The 27,571-nt window shown below is 42.3% G+C and overlaps 1 protein-coding gene across 2 annotated transcripts in view; it reads right to left on the reverse strand.

The window, feature by feature from the left end:
- The window catches only part of MDFIC (MyoD family inhibitor domain containing), a 202,635-nt gene extending 175,281 nt beyond the window's left edge, over positions 1 to 27,354 (reverse strand). The window contains exons 1-2 of one of the 2 annotated variants that reach the window (XM_085653158.1): positions 26,855 to 27,354; positions 26,513 to 26,638 (exon numbers count right to left, since the gene is read on the reverse strand). In XM_085653158.1, coding sequence (XP_085509284.1) covers positions 26,513 to 26,606 — 94 coding nt within the window. In that variant the 5' untranslated portion in view covers positions 26,607 to 26,638; positions 26,855 to 27,354. The remainder of the gene's footprint in view (positions 1 to 26,512; positions 26,639 to 26,854) is intronic. The other variant, XM_085653157.1, reaches the window with a different exon arrangement.
- Positions 27,355 to 27,571: the final 217 nt, after the last annotated feature.

A 27,571-nucleotide genomic window follows, 5' to 3' on the forward strand; every position in this document is an offset into this window, starting at 1 on the left:
ACCTGGAAGGTATGCTTTTCTCTTGTGCTGCACTGCTGCTCTCTAACTCTGCTGAGGAGAGCTGAACTCTGCTTTGGCACCAAAGTGATTTCCAAAGGCCTGTTGGATGGCCTCCGGTAGCTTGAGACTCAGGGACATCAAAGTCTCTATCCCGGCTCCTGTTCCTGGTTCACTTGAAGTGGACCCAGATGCTTCCATTACAGAGATCAATTCATCTCCAGTCTGTGTGTAGCAAAACCAGCACATCTACCCAGTTGCGGGAGTAGAATCAGTGCATCGCCCTTGAACTAATGCATCCCCTTGAAAGCCCTACGTGGCTGTGCAGAGAGATCGAAGCAACCTTCGACTGTGTGGAGAAACCTGGAGCACCGCATTCCGGAACCAACGCATCTCAGCTCGGCGCTTCGTCTACCAAACCGACGCATCACCACTACTTTGGTATCGACATTGACGCATTTCTCGATGTATCGCTCGCCTGCGCCCTGCATCTTGCTGTTGGGATCAGGATAAGTTACTTTATTCATCAGGCCTGCATGGGTCTTGTACCCGGCCTACGCTCCATCGCGGTTGGCCCAACCTTGACTTTGCCCTAGGCCAGCTCGACCAGATAACCCCTATTGGTGCTTATTGCTTCTAAGAGCTAGAACTCTTTTTCATTCTTTAAAAATGCATAACTCAACTGTTACACATTGGATTTTTGTCATTTTGGTCTTGATTTACCTATAAAACTATTTTTTATTTTTCTAAACCTGTGTGGAGTCTTTTTGTGGTGTTTTCATTGTGTTACTGTGTGTGCTGTGTGTGTTGCACACATACTTTACTCATTGCCTCTTAAGTTTAGCCTGACTGCTTTGTGCCAACCTACCCAAGTGAGAGCACAGGTAAACTATTGATGTGTATCTTACTTACCCTGACTAGAATTGTGGTTCCTGCTTAGACAGGGTGCATACCTCTTCCAACCAAAAATCCAATCTCTACAAGTAAGCTCCAATGATACGAACAAGGATATGATTGTTGTTCTTGCTTACTCAAGACAATCGTCTCAATTTTAGACAAACCCTGTATTGTCTACTTATCCTTGTCTTCAATGGTTTTAGTCTGCAAAAGGTTCAATGATGAGACTGACTAAAGTCCATCCTTTGAACATATGCCTACGAGAAAAACCCTCCATCAGCACTAACTATTATCTGTAAATGCGTTTTTCTGTGCTTCCTAACTAAGTACTAAAAATTGGCTTAATATAACACCATCTCCCTGGGCTGCACCAAAATAATAATTATGTTGGGTTGTTAGTAATTGTTTGCTGGCAGGGCCGGCTCTATGGCGGTGCGATCCGTGCTACCGCACCGGGCGCCAACTTGGGGTGGGGGCGCCCTGTTTGTAAGTATATTTTTGTTTTGAAAGCACCTGCTGCCACAGCCGCGTTCCTTGCTTCAAGCAATTTTCAGCTATCAATAAAAATGTCAAGATCACTGCACTGATTAATGTTCCTGCTGGAGAGAGATAGGCGGTTTCTCTAGTGGAAGTTTTAACTCATGTTTAGGTAGTGCAGTGGGTAATATGCCTGTTGCAAACAATGTGTACCATGCAGATGACAAAGTACAAATAATGTTAATAAGTCAGTGGGTTACTGCTTGTGTCCCATGGATCCTTTAGTTACTTGCAGTTTATACATTAAAATCCTAATATAGCATGGTGAGCTATTAACTGTCATCAAAGAGCTGCATGCAAACTCTTAAGATATATATTAGAGATACATGTTTTTTGCCCTGTCTTTCATTATCCTAAACTTGCAAAAAGGGTTCATTTGGGTAAAAATCAATTATTATTAACAATGATATGTTTTAAATTCTGAATGTGTGCTTTTCCAGACCAAGGACTCAAACTATACTGCCTACTAGTATAGATGACATGTGACTCCTACACCTTGTAGTCCTCTTATGTAACATTTCCTATACACTGATTTACACACACATGATTTTCTCTGAGCCAATGTGTGTGTGATTTAAAGTGCTGACACCCTACACTGGTATGAGTGGTGCTCTAAAACTAAATCAGTCTGAGAGAGAGTGGGAATAGAGAATTGAGGAGCACTGTTAAATGGTGGTAGTGAGGGAATCCGTGGTACAGGTGGTCATTGTAGGGGCGCCAACAAACATTGTCACACAGGGCGCTGCCAGTGCTAAGCCGGCAGATTTGTATAAAGAGATGCTCATTTGCTGGTCTGATTTGCTGGTCAAAGTCCTTCCGTCGTTTGAAGAATAGAATTTGCATGCCCCCTTCATTGAGCTCTTCTTCTCTGAACGAGAATGGTACACTACCCTAGTTGCAAGTGGTTGGGGAGTTGGTCACTATCAGCTTTGGCCAACAACTATGTTTGTATATGTTGAGATGCCAGATGGTTTGTTCTTTGCACAGGTCTTACACCATACTCTTGTGTTGACAGGGGCCTTGAAGTTGGCACAGTAATGAAGGTACTATGAGATGTTCTTTAAGGTTGTTTGCCATTGTTGTTAAAGTTATGATTGGTAATAGCATCAAAATCTGTCTGATTTGATTGATTATGACATTGGAAACTCAGAAACAATGAACTAATTAGCTTTTCTTGAGGGCAATGTTTTTGATTGGAGTAGATTTCGTGTACATAATGCAGTGATTGTAGTGGACATTGCAACTTGCTATGGGTGTTCATGTTAGTGCTTGTATGTTAATTGTATGTATCAACTTGATTTCATTTTGTGAAACCTATCAAGCAATCAATCTTTGCTGGGCATGAGTAAGTGTTTCAAGCATAAAAGAAAAATGTAGGTAGGATTGGGGTAGAATGGAAATCTAAAAGGCGCAGAGTACCTTGGAGTCCCTCAATTTGTGCTTCAAGTATTGCTAACAAAGCCCTTGTTCATTACTATTCATGCTGCAGCACTATCGCCACAGTTTGTTGTCGTAAATCTCTGGCATACTCAGTAGGGGGCGTATTTGTTCCCAAACAAGTTCGGTTTTTTGGCTCTGTCTTGCTCTCTCGGTCATGCATTCTGAGAAGGCAGAGGTATAGGACAGCACTCTGTTCTTGCATGCTTTCACTGTGCAGTTTGGTAGTGATGCTGGGTGGCTGCACAGCAGTTCACCTAAAGGGCGTTTGTTGTGGAAACAACCGAGCCATTGAATGTATGCTGTCAATGAGTAGAATGAAAGGTCAACAGGATACCGCAGTGTTTCCCACCTCAGTGGCACCCTTGCCTCTAGGGCTAGCCTGTGCTGCTGTGTGCTTGCTCTTCACGTCTGTGTTTCTAGCAGTGATGCAAATCTATAGCCTGGGCCCGAGTACACCGACTTATCTCATCTGTTCCCTACTGTCGGTGATGTAAATAGGGTCTCTGATCTCCTTTCAGGAAAAACATGTTTGACTTAGAAATACTAAACTCCAGGGCGAGATGGGAAGGAGGAGGGAAGGAAGGTCTGTGGGTTGAGAAGGAGGAAGTGAGGAGCTTTGTTGCGCAATGCTGTGTGCTATCCTGTATTAAGTAGACGCGAGTCTGCCTGCTTCTGTGAATGTGGATTCGCTTTTGAGTGCATTCTTGTCCTGTTGATCTCTGTGTACGCGCACCCCGAGTGGTGTGTGGTGCTGCTGACTGCACGCGCTCAGACGTGCATGCATTGAGATGTTCACAATCAATCCTACAACCTCAGCGGCACCTAAAACCTAAATTTAACTTCAGTTCACCTATCTTTTATTTAAATTATGCTCAAGAAGATAGAGTAAGACGACGACGTACATGGAAAGCAGAATAAGTTGTGAGGTGGGTCGAATCCAGCGGTTCAGGAGTCCGCAGGGACTCCCCCACTGCCACAAGAAGACTCCAGCAGACTGCCAACCCTAGCAGCTCTCCCCGTTCGTGTCCTGGCGTCCTCGATCTGCTTACCAGAAAGCAGTTCATGTCAAAGTGATACTGATCAGGTCTAGGGCAGCCTCAGCTTGCCAAATACCAAGCAGCAATTATGAGCCCACTGACATGGGTGCTGACGGAAAAGAATCATTTCACCCGGGGGATTATCAACAACCTTGTGCCTTCTGTGCATTACAGTGCAGAGTGGAAGTACTTCGATATTTCAGGTAGGTAGCAGAGTCAGTCCGTCGTAAAACCTAGTAGTTAGTAATTTAATTGGTTGGCACTTGAAACATAAGGTAAAAAGTTACAGAAGTTTTTGTAAAAAAATCATATTTTGTATTCATTATTTTATGTTTGACTGATTGCAACCGTTTTCAAAAAGCTTCTATATGCCTGGGAGCCTCACTCGTCCAGAGCAGTAAAGGGTCCCCTCATGTCATCCCGGGCTATTGTTTATCTACTTCATAACAGGATGCACCATGTCATAGCGATAGAAACGTGGTTATTCCCAGCGGGCGCTCCCGCACACACAGAACACACAGGGGGGCCGCGCTGCGCGCCAATCTGACGACCAGACAGCTGGAAGACATAACTGCCGTGCAAGACGGGATAAAAAAAGGTAAATGCTTCCGGCAACACAGAAAAGATGTTCAAGTTAAAAAAAAAAAAGTATCCCGGAAGAGGAAGAGTGTAATAATAGATAAGCGTATATCCTGTGTGTTTATTTGGAATTGGCAGCACTCTGAATTCAACGAAAGTCAATAAGGAGTAATAAAACTCCCCCAAAAATGACAAACTGCAAATACTTTGCAGAAAATAAGTGCTGAACATTATTTGGCAATTGTCACGAGGAGAATTTATTACATTATAGGTATAGCTGAAATGTTAACTCTCATGAAGGAAGAACTAAAAGGAGGAATGTTCTGATTTGATGGTAACAACGTTCCTGTGACAAGAGGCCACGTCAACAGCTGATGAAAACAAAACAGCAAACGGAATACATATTTAAAATGGAAAAAAGCAGAGATATGTTGACAAAATAGTCATGCTAAATAGTAAGTGCTGCTTGGGAACCAGAGTACGCAGAAGCAGCACAGTTGTCAACACTCATTTGCTAGATTCTGCCCTTGCGGTGTAAACTGGGAATATCGACTCCCAAACATCGATGGGATAGAATATGGTTCTAACATTATCAAGGAACAAAACACCGAAAGGTAAGTTTCTATACATTTTCTATAACTAACTCCACAGATACTTACCTTAGTGATATATATATATATGTCATTCCGTTCAGCGGTTCGGGCTGTAGCTGCGACAACAGATCCTATGGGAAATTGCATGGGGAAAACGCGTTTTGGGACCCCCCTTTTTTCTCGGCCCCCCTTGACGAATCACCGCGAAACTTTCAGGGTAGGAGCGGAGCTGGCCAAAAGTTTGGAAAATTTTGCGAAGATTCGTCAATCGGCGCCAAAGATATTCCCAATAGAATGTTGCGGATTTCCTATGGAAAATAGGTCCTAACTATAACTATCTACTGGCGACCGCCAGTAGATAATATATATATATTCACTGAAAAAAACATAGGTTTCACACATGTTATAGTTAGCTGGACATTTCACTCGTAAAAAACCATTGAAATTCCCCCGTTATAGTTAGTTCAGCTAACTATAACTCGCGCGACCGCAATCCACTGCAGATGACGTCGCATATTACATCACTGTATTTACTAAGATACTGTTAATAAGTCAGTTATACAATTAATTTTACAAAAAAAACATCCATTTAGACACTTATTTACCCATTTATTCTTCCATTAACCTTTAGATATACATATATAAAAAATATTTGTTTTTCAGAAAGACACATATTCACTGGATGATGTCATCAGTGATGTCATCGGTGATGTCATTTGAGATGTCATCAGTGATGTCATGAGTGATGTCACTGACCATGGAATGAGTGATGTAATATGCAACGTCATCAGCAGTGGATTGCGGTCGCGCGAGTTATAGTTAGCTGAACTAACTATAACGGGGGAATTTCAATGGTGTTTTACGAGTGAAATGTCCAGCTACCTATAACATGTGTGAAACCTATGGTTTTTTCAGTGAATTTGCAAGGTTTTTTAAATGCTAATTCCTAACTATAACGCGTGTGAAACCTATGGTTTTTTTAGTGAATTTGTAAGGTTTTTTTAAATGCTAATTTATGTATGTATTATTATATTTTTCATATATTTATTTTACAATAAACTACCTATGTATATAGTTATAGATTGACTGTATCCTTTAATATGGAATGGCTCAGCTCTTTTATTTTGAATTTGGATAAAGTTGAACAGCATAGTTAATATCTTCTATAAACGTATAAACAGTTTAAAATGTCTTTATTTTTTTTTAAAGGTTTTTCACCGTGTGCGCACGGTGCGTGCTAGGTGCGCGCACCCCGGATTTTTTGAAAAAAAATAAAATGTTTTTTTCACCCTTCGGGGTCCTTCAGGCACCCCCTGACAAAGGCTAGGGGGTCAGGAACTCTCTACCCTGCCCCCTTTTCACGTTCTCCACCTTTCTTTTTCACTGCCACACACAAAATGGCATCCGACACTTCCTTATTTCGACCGATTGGAATGTTGACTGACATCAACCACCAATTAGAATTACGCTCGCACACATTTGGTGCGCGCACCGTGCGCGCATATAGATATTTATGTACTTTTAACTGCAATTTTCTCAGGAACTACTGAACAGATTGACACCATATATGCAAAAGGCACATGCCTGACCTGAGGACTACCTCTTTGCCAAATTTCAAGTAATTCTGTTCAGCCGTTCGGGCTGTACCTTCGACTAAAGGTCCTATGGGAAAATGCATGGGGAAAACGCGTTTTGGGACCCCCCTTTTTTCTCAGCCCCCGCTTGACGAATCACCCCGAGACTTTCAGGGTAGGAGCTGAGCGGAGCGCCCCATTAGTTTTGAAAATTTCGCGAGGATTCGTCAACCGGCGCCAAAGTTATTCAAAATAGAATTTTCAGATTTCCTATGGGAACTCGGTCTTAACTATAACTATCTACTGGCGACCGCCAGTAGATAATATGTTCAATGTATGAAGATGTGGAGTTAAGAATAGTTCTTACCTCCTTCTGTGCAGTTACTTTTCAATATTTTTACCCTCAATGTTGTAACAATATTCTATCACGACAATATTCAGGATTCAATATTCCCCAGCACAATCTACTCTTGCAGATGCTTTTTTGGCTACTACCTAACCAAGTTACTTTCTACGCTGATTTATCACTAATTCAGTTTTCTTCCATGACTCACAGAATAGAATTGGATATTGGAAGCAAGAGGTTAGGGAATTTCAGTACTTTCCGAAAGAGATTCTGAGAAGCAAAGGGGAAGAATTTATGACAATCTATGACGAAGCTCGTGGCTTAGTAATGGAAATGGTATAAGGGATTGGAAGCAGAGTTGGATTGGAGTTGCAAGTAGGCCCGGGCAACCCCCCGAAAAGTTACCAACATTTGCAGATTGCCGCAATTCACAAAATACTGCTTCAGGGTTTGAAGTTTTTCAATTAGTATGGAAAGAAGGAGGGTGGGGGGGGCTTCTCTAAAAGAGACATAGCCAAAAAAGAAGAAACTGAATTATTTCCAAGAAGCATTGTCCATGAAATTAAGGATGAAGTTCAAAACATGAGAACTACATTTCAGTGCCTTATCAGTATTTAGGTACTTCACTGTGAGATTTCTGGTACTACACTGAGACAGAGTACCCAAGTTCACCACTAGAAGATAAGCAGAAAACCTTGAAAAAACGCATCAATGAGGGAAGCCGCAATAAGCAGAGAGGGAGCAGTAATCAGTGCTCCCTTTAACCCTTCTGATGCATTATCCAAGCCCCAACAGAATTTTTTTTTCCCAAAAAAACCCTCAGAATATCCATCGCCTAAACATAGGCCTTGGCACTTCTGCTGCAGTTAATATGATTATAACCATGGCATTAAGGGGGACTGGACTGAACCTGTGACCTTTTGATGAAGAACATAACCATGCATTGATTACATTAACCTGCAGGGCTGCCAGTCTAATTGTAAAGATCTCTCAAGCACATTTTGACGCATACATTTGTTTTCCTAACTAACTTTACTTAGATAAAAAAAAAAATGCATATGGGCCGGCTCTCCTTGTGCACGGATTAGCTCATCCTTGTGAACCACACCTGAATGAATATCAGTGAGGCCACTTCTGGTCAAGCAGCCACCCTCTGTTCAATCTGCATACATTAATGTGCCTGTAGCTGGCCCAAGGCAACGTTTTATATTAAAGGGCTAGCACAGCTGTGGACTGGGAATGACACCTTTGGCCCCGTTGATGAAAGAGGGGTAAACAGAGGCCCACCTGTCCATCCTACAGACCTCTAAAAAGGCTGCTCAGGACCCCATTAGGCTAGCGGCGGCCTCTGAACAGCACAGACAGATCCCAAATCAGCCACCATGCACCGGCAAATGCAGCCCACAGCTGAAACTCAGACACCGGCCCATTACCATAGTGCCCGCCTCACCAATCCGACCCTGACTGGAAAGGACAGTCAGGGACTACGAACATTGCAATGTTGATTAGTAGAAGAGGAGCTTGAAAATAAACCTCAGTTTCCTAAAGTTATAGAATAGCTAAGCAATGGTGCATAAAATATGGCAATTTTTAAGTACAGTGTTACAATTTACAGCTACTGGAGGGGTAAATTGACAGGGAAAATAGACATATACAAAGTAGGTTGTTTTGACTCTCTCAACAGCTGTAACATATCTATTCATTTCTAATTACGTGGTCAGTAGAAATGTCTCATCAGCGTCCCTCACCCCAAGCAACATACATTGCAATACAGTGTTGTGGTAAAGATTCCACGTAGCCCTATGTAACAAAAGATAATTGGTGCTGTGACTAGCTGGATAGTGGTAGCCTGCCTTAACTGGGGTGTAGAGGGTCCCTCAGGCCCATGGAGTCCCATGGGACTGGTGGTACTGAACCAGCTGCACTAAGTACAGTTATTCCCCTATTTCTTTATTGAAGTAGCGAAAAGTGAAAATATTGTTACGAGAACTAAATGGCAGTGTTGTCCTGTACTGTTTCCCTCAAACGTGGTCATAGGTTAGGTGAAACAGGCAAGAGTGATTGGTGCTCCACTGCTGGGGATTCAGTGATGCATTGCTACGCCCTTAGCTGGCATATACGGGAGTTAGTGTGAGCTACATCATAAAATGTTTTAAAAAAATATATATTTAGTTCCATTCAATTAATCTCATTTTCATTGCAAATACAGTGTTTCCTTCTTGTTAACTGGATAATTAGAGAGAAGAAAAATTACATATTGTCTATAAAACAACGTGACAGGAAATGCAGAGTTTCAGAGCTAGCCTTAACAATTGCTTGGACTAAGTGAAGGTCTGTCTCAAAGCAAGATGCAGAAAAGGAAGCAGAAACTACTGTGCCACTGACCATTCGCATAGCTAAGAGAGAAGATAATTAAAGTTTAAGCACTAGACAGCAGAAAACAGCAACACAAAGATATGGGACTGATCATATAATCAGTAATAAATGAGGATGTACTAAACAGTTAACTGTCACCTGGGCAAAGGGCCAACAAAAAAATAATCAGACTTTTTTCCATTGCACCATGACAAAAAAGTCAGTGTCTCAGAATATCTAGCTGAATATTTCCTTCTGTGCATTATTATCTTTAAAGTAAAAGCTTTGTCACATTATAGCTGCAAAAGACCTAGCTCTGTGTCACTGTTGGTCTGCTGTACAGAAGAAATTAAAGCAGAAGCACTAGAAGGAGATGCAGTTTTTTTTAGGTCTCGCCGAGCGACGCAGCGCATGTGCTGCACGCTTGGCGAGATCTATTGTCATCGATTTTTCTTCAAAAGGGGGACAGGAGATGTGCACGCGTAGGGACAGGAGATGTGCACGCGTACGGCTTGCGGTGTTTCAGCACAATGCATGCATGGCGCGCTTTCGCTTTCCCTCCCTCCACCGTCAGGCCCCTCTTTCTTCCATTGTGTGCCAGTGCAGCCTTCCCGCCGCCTGCTCTTGTAGTACCACAGCCCGCCTCCACAGCCCGGCGTCCACATGCTCCCCTCTCCGGTGCCAGGATCTCTCATCTCGGCTTCCCTTGGTAGCTGAACTCCCTCTCACCCCCTCCTTTCTTGCCCCGCCCTCTGTTTATCCCTTCTCACACTTCTCTGTGCCCTGCCACCTCCTTTTACTGCGCCTGATAAAGCGGTGTCCTCCCTTTCTGATACTCTGACCCCCATCGCGGCCTTAAAGTCACCCCTCAAATGGAGAAGTCACTCGCTTCTCGGAAGTCAGACCTCCCAAACCCCGTTTTCCTCCTTCTTCTCTCGCCCATTGTTTGCTAAGGAGTTCACTCATAGGTCATGCCATCTTAATGCTACTTTCCTATCCTTTCTTTACAACCTAGTGCCCCCTCTCTCTCCTACCTTCCAGTCAGCCCCTCCCCCGTCAATTTATATCCTGCCTCCAAAGCCTGCCATCTCCTCTCTCACCCTCGCAAACTCTCTCGGCTAAACCTCTGTTTCACAACCTTACTCGTGTCCCTTTTACATCTCCCTATTTTGTTTTTGGTGTCCACCTTCTCATCTTGTGTTTCATTTTTCCTTTCTCGTTCTTTTTCACCTTTTATTTTCCCCTATTCAAACCGAGTCTATAATTTAATTCCCCCTCTATTTTCCATCTAGTTCCTCCTCCAATGTGTGTCTGTTTCTCTTACTTGAGTCATTCTTTCTTTTAATTACCTCTTGTCTCAATTCATTAGTGTCATGCTTGCATTATCTTTTTTGCATTTCTTTTACTGTATCCTCTCTCACACACTTAGTCCAACCTGTTTTCCGTATCGCTTATCTCACCTTCTCTGTCTCCATTCTTTCTCTGTCCTTTCTTGCTTCCCAATCTCTTTCTCTGATTTCTCCCTTCTTATCAGATCTCCCTTCTTTCAGACAACTGCCCTTGCTCCTTTCTTTGGATGTTTTAGGGTGTGATTACCTACAATGTCTTTTAACTATAAATTGTATTGTTTCTTTTATTTATTTCAGGGCCCTGTCCCGATTTTCAGCTTGGAAAGTATTCTTACGCTATTTTTTCTTACCCTGTATTAATCTTCTGTCTAGCTCGGTTTTACTCTCTCCTTTCACATTTTTGTTTTCAGCTGCACCCAACATCGAAAAAAGTTCCCCAGAGGACTGACATAGAATCACCAGACAGCCTCCTGTGACTGCTCCATCAAGACACAGTGCACTATTGGGGGTCCATAATGAACAATAGTCACATTAACGGCGAGTTGCCCTAGAGTGGTGGCCTTGGCAAGCAGACATACTCTTTGAACCAGCAAAAACAAGCATTTACAAAGCAACAGGTCTCGCATTTACGCGAGTTTCAGCTATTGGCATTGTAAATGACAAGGCCTCTTATTTATCTTTTGATTTTTGAAACATAAATAAAATGCATTGTTATTTACAATGCCAATAGCTTAAACTCGCGCAAATGCGAAACCTATTGCATTGCAAATGCTTGTTCTCTTAAGGATGTTGAAACATGGCTTTGTTTGAACCCCCCTCTCCACCCTTTCTTACACGGTTCACATTAATACCGCCCAACTTGACTGACAGCAATTCATGCTACTTTTCCAAGGGGAGTTATGGCGTTACACAAATGCACTTTTAGTGATACTGAGATGTAATAATACAGAAGGGCAGTATGAAGTGAGTGTGCCAATGTTGATAGAATGTGTTATACATTACTTACAAAGCACAAAATACACAGACTGCTTTATAGCGATACAGATGTGTTTGGGGTCAGAGTAACGTATTTTACTAATGACAGACTACATACGAAACAGCATATTTTAATAATGTGTTCGTTAGATGATGTCATATCAGTTTGATAAACTAAAGACGACTGCCGGTTACACATTATCAAATGGGTTTCAGAGTGGACAGCATAGGAACACACTGGTTCTGTGTGTACTTATGTTCAAATGGATAGCAATGTCTTTATCGATACAAATGAACTATTGTCTTTATTAATAGAATTTCCCGATCTGAACTCCACATCTACTTGACACGCAATATGTCGTCAGGCAGGCCCTGCGTCCTAGGCTCGGGATTACTAATTGATGTGTCACAGGTGGGAGGGTGCATATCTGGCAGGCAAACACTTGTGAGGGAAACTCTTGATCAGTTCCACAGACAGGCACAGCGACATTACAATGGTCAGGGGAGGTTGCCCCAGTAAAGCACACTGGCCAGAATGGGTACGGTACACGTGCTCCCAAAAACACCATCAAGTCCGATGCCACATCAGTTAGGAACACATAGCCAATCAGGGTCTAGCACACGTAGTGATCATGCGCTCCCCATTCCAGACATCTGGACACATTCACCACTGGTCAAACTGTGTCCATGCGAGGCCAGGACCCATCTGTAGTAACCACTGACCATTAATTTATGAATCTAAAGGCAGTAACCAATATTCCTCACCATATATGGTACGACGGAAACCTTTTATTGCTTGTTGTAATTTTGTATATAAGAAGAGCACAATCCTGATGTAAATTGACAGTCCTCAGACCTAGGGCCTGAGACTGTTCTCCCGACCAAACTGTTTAATTGAACAAACTGTTCCTGTTTTGCCAAACGCCTCTTGTCTTCTGTTTTTTAAGGAAGTCCAATTCGAGCAACATTTACATTTGAAAGTGTTCATCACAAAAGTCACAGAGCCAAGCTCGCCCACTACACTGTGTCTCCACCAGAAGCCTCAAGTGACATGCAGTTGTGTTTGGTCCTTGACTTCAAGCACACTCAAAGGGACCTTAAACGCCTCACCACCAGGGCCAGGTGCAGTGTACTGGCATAAATAGACTTAACAGTTCTAGAAATAGCTGTTTGTGCCTGAGAAAAATAACCTCCTGACTGCAGGGCGAGGGTGTCAAGACCTCGCACACAGTCCTCAGTCTGATGCTACTCTGCCTCCGGATGCAGACACATAGCTACCACCCCTAGTAAGCACAAATTGTAGGCCATCCTATGGTGAATTTCCGGTTGCAATGATCAAGGAGAATCGCTGTGCCAGTGGACTATCTGTCCTGCAATACATACTAGGGAAATAGAGGATTCCCATACTTGCAGCAGCAACTAAATTGCCATGAAATTCACACTGCTGTGAGGGGACCTCTAGTAACCTTCTGTGTTACAGCGGCTGTAGCAGACCTTTTCTAAAGCCAAAAGAACAGCAGCTGCAAATACTTGTTTTGCACTGGCACACTAAGTTGGGAAAAACACTTTATAAAACACATTCTTGGTCTGTAAAGCTCACCCTTTTTTAAATTTAGAAAGAAAGACATCTCAAGGAAGCTCTAAAACACATAGGACCTTTTCTACAAATGGCATATCACAACTGTGGTATCTGCAGCATGGATGCTACATGTTTATGACAAACACATACCACATGTACACACCTCACTTAAGTGTTTATTCCCATCACGTTCGGGGGTGTAGGGGAACAGCCCTCCTCAAATTAGTAGTCTTGTCTACCTCCCCCGTGGGCGATATGGTTACATGCAGAGTACAGACATTGAAAACCTGTCCTCTGAAAGCATTTTTCCACCCTGACCCTCAGTAAAGAGTTAGTATGGAACAATGCACAGCTACACTCATGCAGAATATGAGATTAACTATGCAGCGCTTGAAAAACACGCAGAGGTTAGCTATGACAAGGCATAATGCAAGGAAGGGGTGTGGTGCATAAAAGCAGCCATCTGTGTATCAGTAATGATCTTACAAATGCACTGGTCATGCCACCTGGCCTGCCACCTTTAACTCTGATCCCTAATGTATTAGCCCTTAGACCTGCACACCAGGAGGCTCGCAGTTTCCTTTCAAATTTGCCTTTCCTAATTTGCATCTATATTTGGACTTGCATGTGAGTAGGCACTCACATATCTCAGGAAAAATAATTGAGAATTTCCTCAATGTTTTTTTAAGGCTACTTCAACCCTTGCATAAAGTGTCTCCTATGTCCACCCTGTGGGCTCTATATTGTAGTCCTCCCTGTGCCACATCCTTGTCCACTTTAAGTTTTTTGCCTTTTCCTAAAAATTCAGTACCCTGAGACATGCCCATCTCATGTACTTGTGTTCTACAATCCCATCCAATCGCAACCACCTCTCATCGATAAGGATAACGAAATGCCTAATCTAAAACAATGAACTCTATTGGCCCCTTGACCTATGCTAGGCAAGGTGTCATTCTCAAAGGTTTTTGCATTTAGAAAATGCAAACTGAATTCAAAGTTCAATTAACAAAAAAAGAGAAAATTAGCTGTTGTGAAAAGGATTGTGTGTTCACCATGGGCTTAAACAAAAGCAGTAAGGGTTGGTCTTTGAGATTTTCTGAAAAAGATAATTTAAAACAACACATGAATCCAAATTTGTATTCAAATACACATCACAATACAATGCATCTCCCCTTCACAGCTTCTCTCTCCTGCGTCTCCAAAGTTTATTTAAAGGTAAGAAAAAATAGAAGTGGAAAACATTCAGATGCTGATTTCAAACAGAAGAGGAATCTGCCTAGCTGACAAGCATTCCACGTTTGCTCTGCTGAAGATATAAATCAAAATTCGCATGTCATTTCAACTTATTTGCAGAATTTCAAGTTCTCTGCAAACGCCTGCCATAGCTGACACATTTTCCTAAGGATTTATTGTATCTCATTTTCCTGGCATGATTCAGGTTTTCATTGTCATGTCAGTTGTTAAAATTAAATCTTTTCTGCTCAGTCAAAATCCAAGAAAAATATTTCAATTTATCATTGTAGAAAGATTAACTCTCTCCGCACACTAGGTAGCCTACTTAACTCTATTTGCCCTCACAGAATGCTCTAAAACAAACACAGATGGAAGATACACAGCAAGGGCGTAGCCTGGTCAGTAGGATTTGGGGGTGTGGGGGGTGGGGAAGAGTTTAGAATTTACACCAATCAGACCTACTGTACAGTCAAGGTGAGCTCAAGGTATTTTGGCGCCGCAAGTGAAATACAGATTCTGAGCCCCCTTATAATATGTAGGCATGTGTTACTCTGGCCCAACTTGCCAACAGACCATAGTAGGCGTAAAGAACTATATCCCATAGGTGCCCATATGTAGTCAATGACAGAACTGGCTCATATTTGAAATTACGGATGGAAGTGAACCTGTGAGTAGGCAGCCAGAGAGACATATACTTTCTCATCAAGTAGAGAAGGACACCTCATCCACTAGGCAATGACAGACAAAGAGATCCAGTCTAACAGTTTAAGCCCTAAACTATATGTAATACAACCCTCATACTCGGAGTGTTGCCTCTCAGTGGGCAGTCACATTGTTTTGCGGCTGATGTTTGGTGCTTTAGTTTTCATTAGTTTCCCAAGTCAATCGATGTGCACTGCATATCCCTCTGAGTCCCCAATCCAATTTTCCCAGTGAGGTGTAAAGCATGGGTGAAGTACACATTCACTCTCTCTACCACGAGCGGATGGAGAACATTTGATCTTCGTTTGTTGGTGTGCTGGGGATACAACATACAGTGCCTCACTTGAAAATGTGTGAACTGTGAAGCATCAAATATGAAACACAGCTACCACTATGTGAATTTTCCTTTGGAGGGGGAATTATGTAAGAATACCTGTTGCATTTAAGGTGCGGTGGTATTAAAAAGGAATTGGAATTTAAAAGCTAAATCATTTGTCCTAGGTTAACTACTGGGTGAGGTATGCATAGCCAATTACTTACTTAGAGAAGGACCTCTTCATGGCTGAATACTGGCTATTTCTTTTTATTTGTAACTCTCCTGTCAAATGTGCATTCCCAAAGCCAAGGAGGCCCAGGGTTGTGCAGTGTCATAGACATCATATTTGCAGTTTACATGCATATAGAGTGCGCCAGTCAGTTTTCTTGCCTCACCATGAACTGCCCTCCTTAGAGACTGAACAGTCCCTGTAAGTAAGTAATAGTTTATTGTTAAGTTAATTAAAACCTTTAAAATTCATGTTCAAGAACAGATTTTTTTTTTAAACATGTCATAAAACTTTCATAAATTATGTTAACATACGTAGAGCAATTGTCATTAGTTATTAACACGGACTGTGAATTAAAAAACAAAGCTCAGTTCTAAGAGAGAGTCTGTTCAGTGGTCAGCTGATTTGTAAACAATGACAATGGTAAGTTGCTATTGGCTGTCCTGCTTAAGCGTGAATCATCCCGGTCAGGGGCGACCTGAAAATATGGTTTTTGCTGTAATGTGACCCTTTAACAGGCAATTGGATGCAGTGATAAAGCATTCCTGTCAGTTGACGACAGAGCTTTTGCCCCTGCCGCTTCCATAAATTGAACAAAGCGACACGCTAGCGGAACGTCTCCACCTCCAAGGCATGCCTTCACAGTTTGTCGACAGGTTCTTAACCCATTACCATCAAGAAGTGGCTTCAGTAACTGTCGTCGTTCGGCCTGTAGAACCCTGCAGATACACAATAGGTGCAATACACTCTCGTTGGCATCTTCACATAAGCGGCATATAGTCTGACCAGGGGGTCAATTCCAAGGGGGAAGATGCGGTAATTATAGTAAAATGCCCAAACGGGAGTGAAGGTATTTTTCTTTCATCCTTCGATTAAATCCCACGCCTAGGTATGGTTGTGGAGAGGACTTATCATAGCTGTGAACAACAAACCATCTGTGGGCTCTTTCTGTGAGTGTCGCCTTATCTTCTACTAGAGATAATCTTTTCACTGTCTTGTTTACAGTTTGTTTAAAACAATGGTAGGTCCCTGAGGCCGCTCAGAGTTCCTCAAGTCCCAAACGATCTATTGCTGCTGTCAAGTACCTCCTTGCTGGGCACTCCCTCTTTAGATGTATTTTGATCCATAAATGGGAGTAAAGTGTACCTGCTTCAGCTTTTTTTATCCTGTACCAACTCTTGGCGTAGGCTCCTTGGCGGGCTATTTCTAGGCTCTGCAGGCCAAATTCTAGCCTTATTTGGGCTGGCGAGATGTACTTTGGCAGGTTAAATATCATCCTGGCAGTTCTTGAGACAGTACTGTCTAAAGTAACCGAGTCTCTTCCCCTCAGGCACTCACTCCCGTAAGTGATTGCCGGGATGAGTTTTGCTTGCTAAACTTGTAGCAGTGGGATAAGGCTGGGGCCAGCAGTTTTATGTTTGATCGATTTTATTGCTACCGCAATGGAGTTACCTCTTCTTTTAATTGCCTCTTTTCGTGAGTTGAAAGTCCCTTTGTCATCACGCCTAAATACTTGTACTACTTCAATTGAAGAGTCTGTCATATGCCAGCAGTATTTGGAGGCTCCCTTCTTTGGATGTATCCTCATAACCTTTGTTTTAGCTTTGTTGATGGTTAACCCGTTGAATGCTGAGTATCAACTGGTAGTATCTAGTAAGTGTTGGAAGCCAATAGGGGTCTGACTGACCAATACAAGGTTGTCTGTGGTAACCCTCCCATCTTTGGCACATGAAAATTGCAAATGTCCAATTCTGACGAGAGGTCAGACAAAAACAGGTTGAAGAGCGTCGGCGCCAAGACACACCCCTGTTTGAGCCCCATGGTTGTTGGGATTTTCCTAGACAGGTATTTTCCATCTCCTAGCTTGACTTGGACCCATGTGTTTGTGTGTGGCAGTATTAACTGGCTTACGAGAGCCAATAGTATTTTCTTTTCCTTAAGTTTGTGTCAAAGCTTGCTCCTGTCAATTTTATCAAAGGCTGACGAGTAGTCAATAAAACACATGAATAGGGGTTGCTTTGCTACTTTGGCCCCATCTATCAGTAGGGACAGTCCAAGTATATTCGTAGTTGTCCCCATGCCCTTGCAGATACCCGTTTGGTTGATCGGTATAATTGATTGTTCTTCGGCCCAGCCAGTAAGGTCTTCCAGAGGGAGGTCAGCATAATATTTCGCCTCGATGTCAATTAAGGCCACAAGCCTATAACTTTTTACTGAGTTCTTATCTACTTTTCTTATATATTGGGGATATGATTGACCCCTCCAGGAGTCCGGGATGATGACGACTCCTGAGATTTGGCCATACAGCCATAGTAGTACAGAAGCCCAATACTCCGAGTCCATTTTGAATAGAATTGGTGGGATCCCTCTTGCCTTTGGCGATCCTGTTCTTAACCTGAAGAGTTGTAAATGAAAGATGGTCGTTTCCTGATAGGACTTTAAAATAGAGAGAGGTTGCCTCTGTAATGCATTAAAGTGTTGGTGCAGATGCAAGGCCCAAGCTTCCTCTGTCAGGTGGGAGTTTATTCTTTGAACATTCTGGTTGGTGGGGCTATTTATTGTGCGTAAAAATCTTGCGCTGTTGTTTGACTTTGAGTAGTGCAATAGTCTCGCCCACAGATTTTCGTCCGATTCCTTTTTTGCCTGCCAGATTTCTTTTTTCTTTTTTGCTTTTAGTTGTGATAGCTCCCTTTGTAAAATAGGGCCCTGCCCTGTGCGCCGAAGATTACGTATTGTTTTATTTATTGCTTTCTTGGGCATGCGGAGGTTTGGAGCTTTGAAAATGGAGATATGGTTCTCCTGATGGACTAATGAGCTGGTTGTCGTAGAAGCTGGGCGAGCATTTACCATATTCGCTGCTCCTAGTGCTTTAGTTAGGTGTTCCCAGTGTGCTATCACATTCACGCCTTTCTCTTCCTGTTGCTCCCATAATGACTTAGCTGAGGCTAGTAGTTCCTCTGGGTGATTAGTTTTAATTTTAATCCGCCTAAAGTTGTCCATATGAATGGACTCAGGGTCCTTGACTGGCTTATCTAGTGATGGTCTAAATATACTTGTAGAATTTTCTTGTGGGAGATGGTCGCTCTAATCTTGGGCCCCTATCTGGAAGGCTGTGATCCTGCTGAAGAATGATAATGATACAAAAGTGTAGTCTATTAGCATACTTGAGGTTGCGCTGTGAAAATGTTGCCGCCGGAGACTGGTCTCCCGGAAAGCGCCCATTTAGTGCCACGAAGCTTAGATGTTCCAGGTCGTTAACTAAGTTAGCAAGAGCTGAATGTCGCTTCTTAGCACTCGGCTCCCGACAAGGGATATTCCAGGCGGTATACTATTCTTCAAGTAGCTCATCCCTCTTCTGTGGCCCCATTAGGTGCATATTGAAGTCCCCCGTCAGCAAGTCCCTGTAGGGCTGGAGGACATCATTAAGTGCAACAACACACTTCAGTGTGGTCAATGACTATAGTGCGCTCCAAAGTATAACTCACTGCCTCCCAGTGCCCGCACAAAACAACACAACTTCAAGGTGCAAGTTCAGTAAATCAGTCCAAATTTTGGGTAGGCCCTTTTTCTGCTGCAAGAAACTGTGCCAATTTCTTCTTCCTTCAGGGATGGGTGGGTGTGTGGTTGATGCAGTATGTGGACTGGTGCACAGTGGAGAGAAAGAGAGACTGATCCCTTGCCTCACAATGCCTTATATGTTGCCTCTCCGGGCACCCCCAAATGACATCACTGGGCTGGCAATCTTTTCCAGAGAGACTCCTTGCTTTGCCTCCTGCTCAAGGAGCAACTAAGGGCACCCCACAACTATTTGCCAGGGGCGCCTACTCAAAGGCTGCATACTCAGGACAGCCGAGTGCACATATATGCAGTCTTGGCTGAGATGTGGGTATACATCTAATATCTGATACAGAACCAGGCATTTCTTGTCACATGCTTTACCCACCCATGGGCACTGCTCTGATCCCCAAGCCACCTCTACTAATAGGTGGTAGAACTGAAAGAGGCTATGGTGGACTACCTGCTTCTCTGCTTGTAGCACAGAACAACAAAGTGAGTAAATGGCCCTACAGTCAGTCACTGTGAAGTACAGTCTGCCTATTGCACCAATGTTACCACATACCATGCCTTCTGTATTTTGTAGTCCGGGAATATTTTGTTTCTGCAATCACAAACTCCCTGCCTTTTCTACAAGCTTATTTGCTATTCATTTCAAGCCTAAAAGTGAAGTCCGGATTTGAATTCTGATCGTTTTGCATTTTTGGGACGGCGCAGTCCCTGAAATCCAGCTATAACATTTATTTATTTCACATCATCATATTTATATAGAACTGTCGAAGGAACATCTTGCAGAGAAAGCACACAGTACAAAAAAAGTGAATAAAGTGTGTCAAAAAGAAAATATAAGAAACAATAATTAAGCAGCAGAACCACTGACAAGGAAGGAAAGTAAAGAATGAAGCAGTGGATGATAGTGCGTGAGGAGAGGAAAAGCATTCTAGAGTGTAGTGGTTACTAGAGAGATAGCCTAGACGAGGACTGGGCAGCGAGAAGGCTAACAGCAGCAAGGAAAAATTGAGAGGCAGAGTTAGGGATAAGTGTGGGCAGATAGAGAGGAAAATAGCAAAACATAGAATAAAATTTGGCTGAAAAAGGCTGTGGAATGGAGACAGAAGAGGATATGGATCAAGAAAATATAATCCTAGCAAGACGGTAGGCATGAGTTCAACATAGAGGGAAGAGCAGAAGTCATGACGAGGCTGGATGAGTAAAGAGATGGCTATATTATTACTTTTAAAAGTGAGAAGTGAGTAAAGGTAAATATATTTTCAAAAGGTGAGTGAAGGACAAATAATAATTGAAATGTTACAAGCTGGGGTTGAGAGATGGAGAGAGAGGTGAATTGAAAAGAGGGAGTAAGAGGAACGGCACAAGTAGAGGGAACAGGAAAAAGATTGTTTAGACGGGTTGAAGTAAAAGGAGTAACTGGGCATCTAGTGCTCTATTGCAGAAAGACAGCTTGCAAGACAGTTACTAAGGTAGAGCTAAAATAAAGCAAAGAAGCTAAACATTTGTGTGCCAACAATGTAGAAGAGAGAGGAACAAAAGGATGAAATTGAATAAGCTACGGAAATGGGTGTTGTTGAGAAAAAGAGAAGAACCAGAACAGGCCAATGAGCGAAACCATACTGGAGATAGAATTTAGAGGTCTTCATAGACACATTTCATTATGCCGATTTGCTAACTGCAGGTGATGTTGTACAGCCATCATTATCCAAGTTGTTAATCTATCCTGCCTCTGTAATGATTTGAAAGGTGTATGTTTCGTTCTTCCAAATGTTGTATAATACTGAAGATTTTATTCAGAACTTTATATCCATAGTAAGATCATAAAGAATTTTGATCTGTTATGGGTTCTGAACCAAAATATTTCAGCCCCAAAAAGACAAACATTGGAAAATCTGATAGGTCTTGAATGTGAAGAACTGATCTATTGGCTTTCTCAATGCTTATCAGCATTGACATTAGCTAATGCCAAAATGGCCGCCAGTTTGTCGTGATGATTGTGAATGCCTGTGCATGTGGACCCATGGGAGACTATCTACTTTTCAATTATATAAAAGACATTCCAAGGTGACCACAAATGTGTAAACATAGTAGTGATGCAGACATGCTTATGTGCCAAGACACATACATGAAGTGATTCCAAGATAGGCGCAGATGTGTATGTGTGTGGTGGCATTTTGCTGCTTCCAGGTCCCTTAATAAAGGGAATGACATGGGGAGTGGAAACAAGAAACAGCAGAGAGCAATGGATGAGCAGGTGAGAAGAGAAAATATAGATCACATGGGAAACTGAGGTGACGGCATGAACAAGCGAGGGGGAGAGACCAACCAAAAGATATGCACCCCAATGGTGCTCTGAAAAGAAAAGTAAAAATATTCCTTTTAAATAAGCAGTGGAAGGACGCAATTCATCGACTCACAACATTGTCAAACCGAAATGTCTCAGTGTGGGACAAGTGCAATAATAAGGCAGAATAATATCTGTAGCAAGGACCTAAAAATAAAAAAACTCTGAAACCAATTGGACATGTTTGCTATTGTCCCAATAATTATTTACATTTTTGATGCAAGTTAGGGCAATTTATGTGAAACCCATTGGTTTGTTGTTTGAGCACTCCGAACATATCGCTGGTAGTTGACCCTTGGCAAGTGATTGTATTCAAATTCTGTTATCCAGTCATTTCCAAAGCTTAAGTGGGAGCTTTTGAAATTTGAAGAAGCTGAAACAAATCCTAGAATGTTATTTTTTAAGATTGATACAAGTGGGAGTAATCCACTTATCATTCACCCTATTTCAGGAAAATATACTTTAGCTGAAAGTGGCACAAGAATTTCATTATCAATTGAAGAATCTTCATTCCCTAACAGACTGCCAATATTGGTTTAGGGGAGCTCAAGGAGCAGAACTAATTAATCCTAAATATTGTGACTAAATCCATGTTCATCGGACCTTCCAGTTAAACTTCCAAACAAAACGCACAATCCGTTGGGTTGCACACTTGTGTAAGCTGATGTGCACAGCTCCTGCCAGGGATTTATTGTGGTGGCTCTCTGTTAAACGGTCTGGAGAAATAAAGGTTTTTCTCGCGCTGGGACACTCCTTGGAGTAGCCGTGCGCGCTATAAATTTAAATAACATAACATAACAATGACAACACAATTCTGTTCCCAGATTATTTTTCAGACAATTGCTAAGGAATACTAGTGAACAAGGGCAAGTTATTCTTGTTTATTTGTACATTACATATAAAAACAATTTGAAGAGTGATATTAAGCAGGTTTTGGCTCTGTTTTATGAAATAATCAACCCTTGGCTTTACATTGTATAATTTTTCAAAAGGAATTTGAAAGAAAATGCTCAGAGGGAAGATCTAAAGACAGATCCTGGGCTATATATACCCTGTTGGCAAATGCAATTTTTAAAGAAGTTGAATTGGTAGTTCGAGGTGCTGGAAGTCCAAATGGTTTTGACTTACAGCTATAAAGGTCTTGAAGCTCTCTCCTATATGTACAATAAATTCTCCAAGACATTTGTAAATTCAGAAAATAAGGTTGGTTTATTCTTGTGTCAGAATATTAAGTGAAGGATCTCACAGGAAGAGGCTGGGACATTTTGAAGATTCATCTCCAACACAACAAGAATGGTGTTATTCTACTTGTCCGTAAGCAAGAACACGCCAAGCTGTCTGTTTGGAACCCACTTACTTTCACCAGAATAAGGTATATCACCAAAGGTGTCCAGGTATGACACAACAACGGTGCATTCATTTTTCTGAATACTTTCTTTGACTAAAGAAAGCCCCACTGTGCTAATCCCCATGGTGAAACATTTGTTGGCTATGGGCCACATGCATCAACGAGAAAACTGGTCGCAAACGGGCAGATTAGCAGAATCTGCCCCTTTGCAACCGGTATTTTTGCATTTGGAATGCATCATCCCAAATGCAAAAATCGCAATTTAAGGAATCTCTAAATAGCGATTCCTTAAATTGCGATTGCATTTAAGGAATCCCAAATTGAGATTCCTTAAATGCAATGCATTAAAGTTAAAAAATTAGCGATTTTGCTAATAGGGGGAGCAAATTACCATGAAGTTGAACTTCATGGTAATTTGCAAAAACTTTGAAAAATGCACTTTTGTGCATTTTTCAAAGTTTCATGTTGCGCACACACATGCCCTTAGAGCATGTGTGTGTGCAACATATGTGCACAGATCAATTTCAGGGGTGCAATAGGGTGTCATTTTGACACCCTTGCACCCTTGAAATTGCATGAGCAATTTGCGAGTCGCAATTAAGGAATTTGTAGAAATCGCTATTTTTATAGCGATTCCTACATGCATAGGCTTTTGCAATTCCTTAATTGCGATTCCTTAAAAATCGCAATTAAGGAATCGCAAAAGTCTTTGTTGATGCATGTGCCAGTATATGTTTTCACAAAGGGCCATCTTTTCCTAAAATTGTGATAGATGAATATCGCCCTTTTTTTTAAAGATACAAACCCTTAGGAATGTACTGTATATAGGGGAAACTGACCAAAGATCATTATTGATACAAGTTGGAAAAAAATGCTATTATCTCCGAGACTCATTTCATTATTTTCAGCTGTGGTTTCCCTTCTATGTTACCGTATTCCTTACATGTTAGAAGAATATAATTTCAATCAGAATTTGCACTTTCATAAGTTATGAACTTCATGATTTGGTTGTTGCTATTTTTGTCTAATAGTGCATTTGAAATATATCTTAGTAGAATTGTATGAATTTTTTTAGTATTATATTGTTGTAATTATATTGTGTTTGTATTGTTTACTGATTATGGCACGTTTAGATATAGTTAGAAGCATGCATAGTATTTGACAATGACTGTAATGTGTTTAAAATGAATGCTAAGGTTAGTTTTGCATCATGTAGTGGATAACACAGATTTCAGATGGAAGTCTGGGCATACACCACAATAGCCAATATCACTTTTTATGACCCTGAATGGTACAAAGCAGAGCGCGTAGTCTCTTAATCCACTTAACAAGATCAACACTTACATTTCTTTACATATTTACGACTAAACTTGAATAACATAGCCCATATATACAGGCTCGGAACAATTTAAAACACAATGAATACATTAGAGATAGTTTGGTGAAATGCCATTTACCTGGTAATAAAACATGTTTGCTAGCTATTCACTTATGAATTGGGAAAATGCATTTTGTTTTGTGTGGCAATGACACAAAGAGGTGACACAACACGTCTGAACATCATCTCTTAAAAAGGTCAACAACATTGGTTTACTGCCTTGCAAAAATCATTTTATTGTGAAAACTTGGAACTGCAATTAAGCAAACGAGGCTATATTTATATGGCAATTGTTTTAGCCATGAATTGTGATGTCAAACATACAGCCCACATATACCGATGGTACAACCATCTTCAGCTTTGCACATGTACTTTATTGGCCCGCATGTGCAGTGGCCTACAAGCTTACTCGGGTGTAGTAGATGGGGACCAGAGTGGAACTCTTAAAGGAAATGTATAGTGCATATCAGAACTATGCATTTTGTTTTTTTCCTGAACTGCTATAAACAAACATTCGGTGAATTCTAATAGGTGTCAACTTCTCAGTACTTATGTACTTTTCAGTGATTTGGTACTGCATAGAGCATGCTACTTTCTGACTAGTGGTTGGAGGTAGGGAGAAAATCGGAGTCTCCCCAGATAAAATGTGATATTGCGTCTGGGATAGGCAGGCAAACAGTCAATGCTGGAGTGCAGTGGTTGGAAATGCAGCCATGTATTCTTGATAAAAGAAAATGGCGTTTATCAGTTTGTGTTCCTTAGCCTGTTACTGCTCTTATACGCCTCTTGTTGCTCTGCATTGCATTTCTATTAGAAATGGTAGCTATACCAAACACATGCTAGTAACAACATGCACAGTGATACCAAAACTTATCCTGCATGAAATATTATGAAGAATTTATATTTTTCACTTATGCAGGAGCTGCTTTGATGTGTTTGTGAAAAACTGCATACTCTTTTCTATTCATTTGTGACATAAAGGCACAGCTGCTAGCAGATTCGCTCCAGAGAGACTATGTTAAGTGCTTGTTCTGCCGTGGTGGCACTTTGAAGTTCAGCTTGCTGCTCCTATCTACGCAATATGAGGCCTAGCCAAGACTTCTCCTATCTCTCTCGCTCTCTCTCACAAACACACACAACACTCTAAATGACAAATGAACAGAAACACTGGGGATCAGATAATACCCATTCTGTGCATTTTATCTCAAATAATTACCCACAAGTTCAACCTCTGGTACAAAATTAGGGACAGGGCAAATTTGTCCCAATCCTTAAACAAAGTATTGTACGATGTTTAGAACATTGCACCTCATGTATTCACAGTCTATATACAATACACGTTTTACCAACACACAGTACTTAATATAAAAACACACTGTGCATATCAGAATGGAGGATACAAAACAGCCGACAAACATAGAAGCTCTGGTTAAACTACTGCTGAAGAGTTTGAAGGCATTTTTAACAACAGGACTGAAGGAGGGACAAATACAAGGGATCTGGTTTCAATTAAGAAACACTTGGAGGGTAAAGAAAATTCCTCTGTTCATGTTTTCAATAGTTTAATGGAGTAAAGCTGTCAAAAGAAAAAACTTGTGCGTTGTTTCGTGTCATTTATTGCGATATTTGAGAAACAAGCTTGTGTTGCAGCTTACAGTCCTACAGGTGTCGCCTGCAGCAGCACTGGCGCAGACTTGTAAGAGTGTCATCTTCCCATCACTACTGTAGTTTACCCACAGCGTCGCTCCGGGGGGCGCTGAACAGCGAGCGCCAAGCCACCACACAAAGTGCAAATTACGTAACACTTGCTTAGTGGCATTTTCACATCCAAGAGGGAACAAAAGGACTCGTGTCTTTCTTAAGAATACTTGCCAACAGCATAAACAAATAAGAGCAAAAGGCAAAATGCCAAAACAGACAGTCCCACTCTCCTCCCCTTTAAGAAGAAACGACAAATGTGTAAAGGCACACGCTATTGGACACCTCTGATCCGTTAACACCATGCGACAACTATAAACGAGCTTCGGGTCTGCGTGGATCCCCGTGCTAACGTGGGGAGGAGGGCACGCGCCGTACAGCATGTCTGCTTCAAATAAATCACAACCAACTCAAGGGAACTTGTTGGAAGCAAACTTACCCAGGGGGAGGGAGATCAAAGGTCTGGTTTCATCGGCACCTCGGTGTTCTGGCCCTTCAGGCCCCGGAGGAAGAGGCTCTCTCGCTCGGGACATCTGCCGGCTCTCTCACCAAGAAAGAGGAATATCTAACCCAGGGAGAGAAAACAAAAAACAAAGGACATGTAAGCCACCCCTCAAGAGCCGAACTCATGCATGAAAGTACGTCTCGGCGCACGTTGCAGCAAAGAGGAAGAAAGTGGCTCGTGGCAACAACATAAGAAGCAGGAGCAGACGAGTCATCACGTTCATATACTGGCTGCCACTCTCGACTTCCATAAAAAATAGCTAAGTCCTGAGCTCACCCCAACACCAGCCTTGCTGGCTGCGTTATTTATGTTACGGTCTTCAGTGACAACAATAAACAGCAATCAACGGCGTCGCGACGGTGGTTGTACCTGGGCATCGCTCGCCAGTCCCGTGGCAGCTACTTGCCCCCCTCCTGCTCCGGCCCAGAGGGTCGCCGGAGGAACAGCATGACGCTGAACTTCGCGTTTCGCACGAAGACTGCTGGCTGCACCTTTGGCACGGGCTGCCCCCGGGTCTCTCGGTGGCAGCAGCACCCACGCGCTGCTACAGCCGCTGCCTCCCGCTTCCAGGCAACTCCCACCCCGTCCGGCTCGGCACTTTTCCCTCGCTCTCTCACAAAAGCAGAAGGGACTTTTTCTTTCGATTTTTTCCTCTCTCAAACCCGTTTTTCATCATTTCCGGATGGTGAAAACATCCAGCACTGGCTGGGAGCCCACCGGCAGCTGGGGGAGTAGCTCTCTCCGGGTCCTGCAGCCCGTCTTCTTGGGACCGAGGCTATTCTGGGGGGGGGGGGGGGAGGGAGCACAGGGGCACCTCTTCTGGTTTTTGTGTTCCTTTCTCACCTTTGCCCACCTACCCTTCACTTTAAGGAATGCTTCTCCATCACCTCGATTTTACCGTGCCTCGCAAAAGCCACGTACTCGCCACCTAAAACATTTCCAGCCAATTTGTAAATAGTAATCAATTACTTATATCAGTATTTCGAAATACCA

The sequence above is a fragment of the Triturus cristatus genome, chromosome 4_1 (genome assembly GCF_964204655.1).
Source record: "Triturus cristatus chromosome 4_1, aTriCri1.1, whole genome shotgun sequence".
Classification (NCBI taxonomy): domain Eukaryota; kingdom Metazoa; phylum Chordata; class Amphibia; order Caudata; family Salamandridae; genus Triturus; species Triturus cristatus.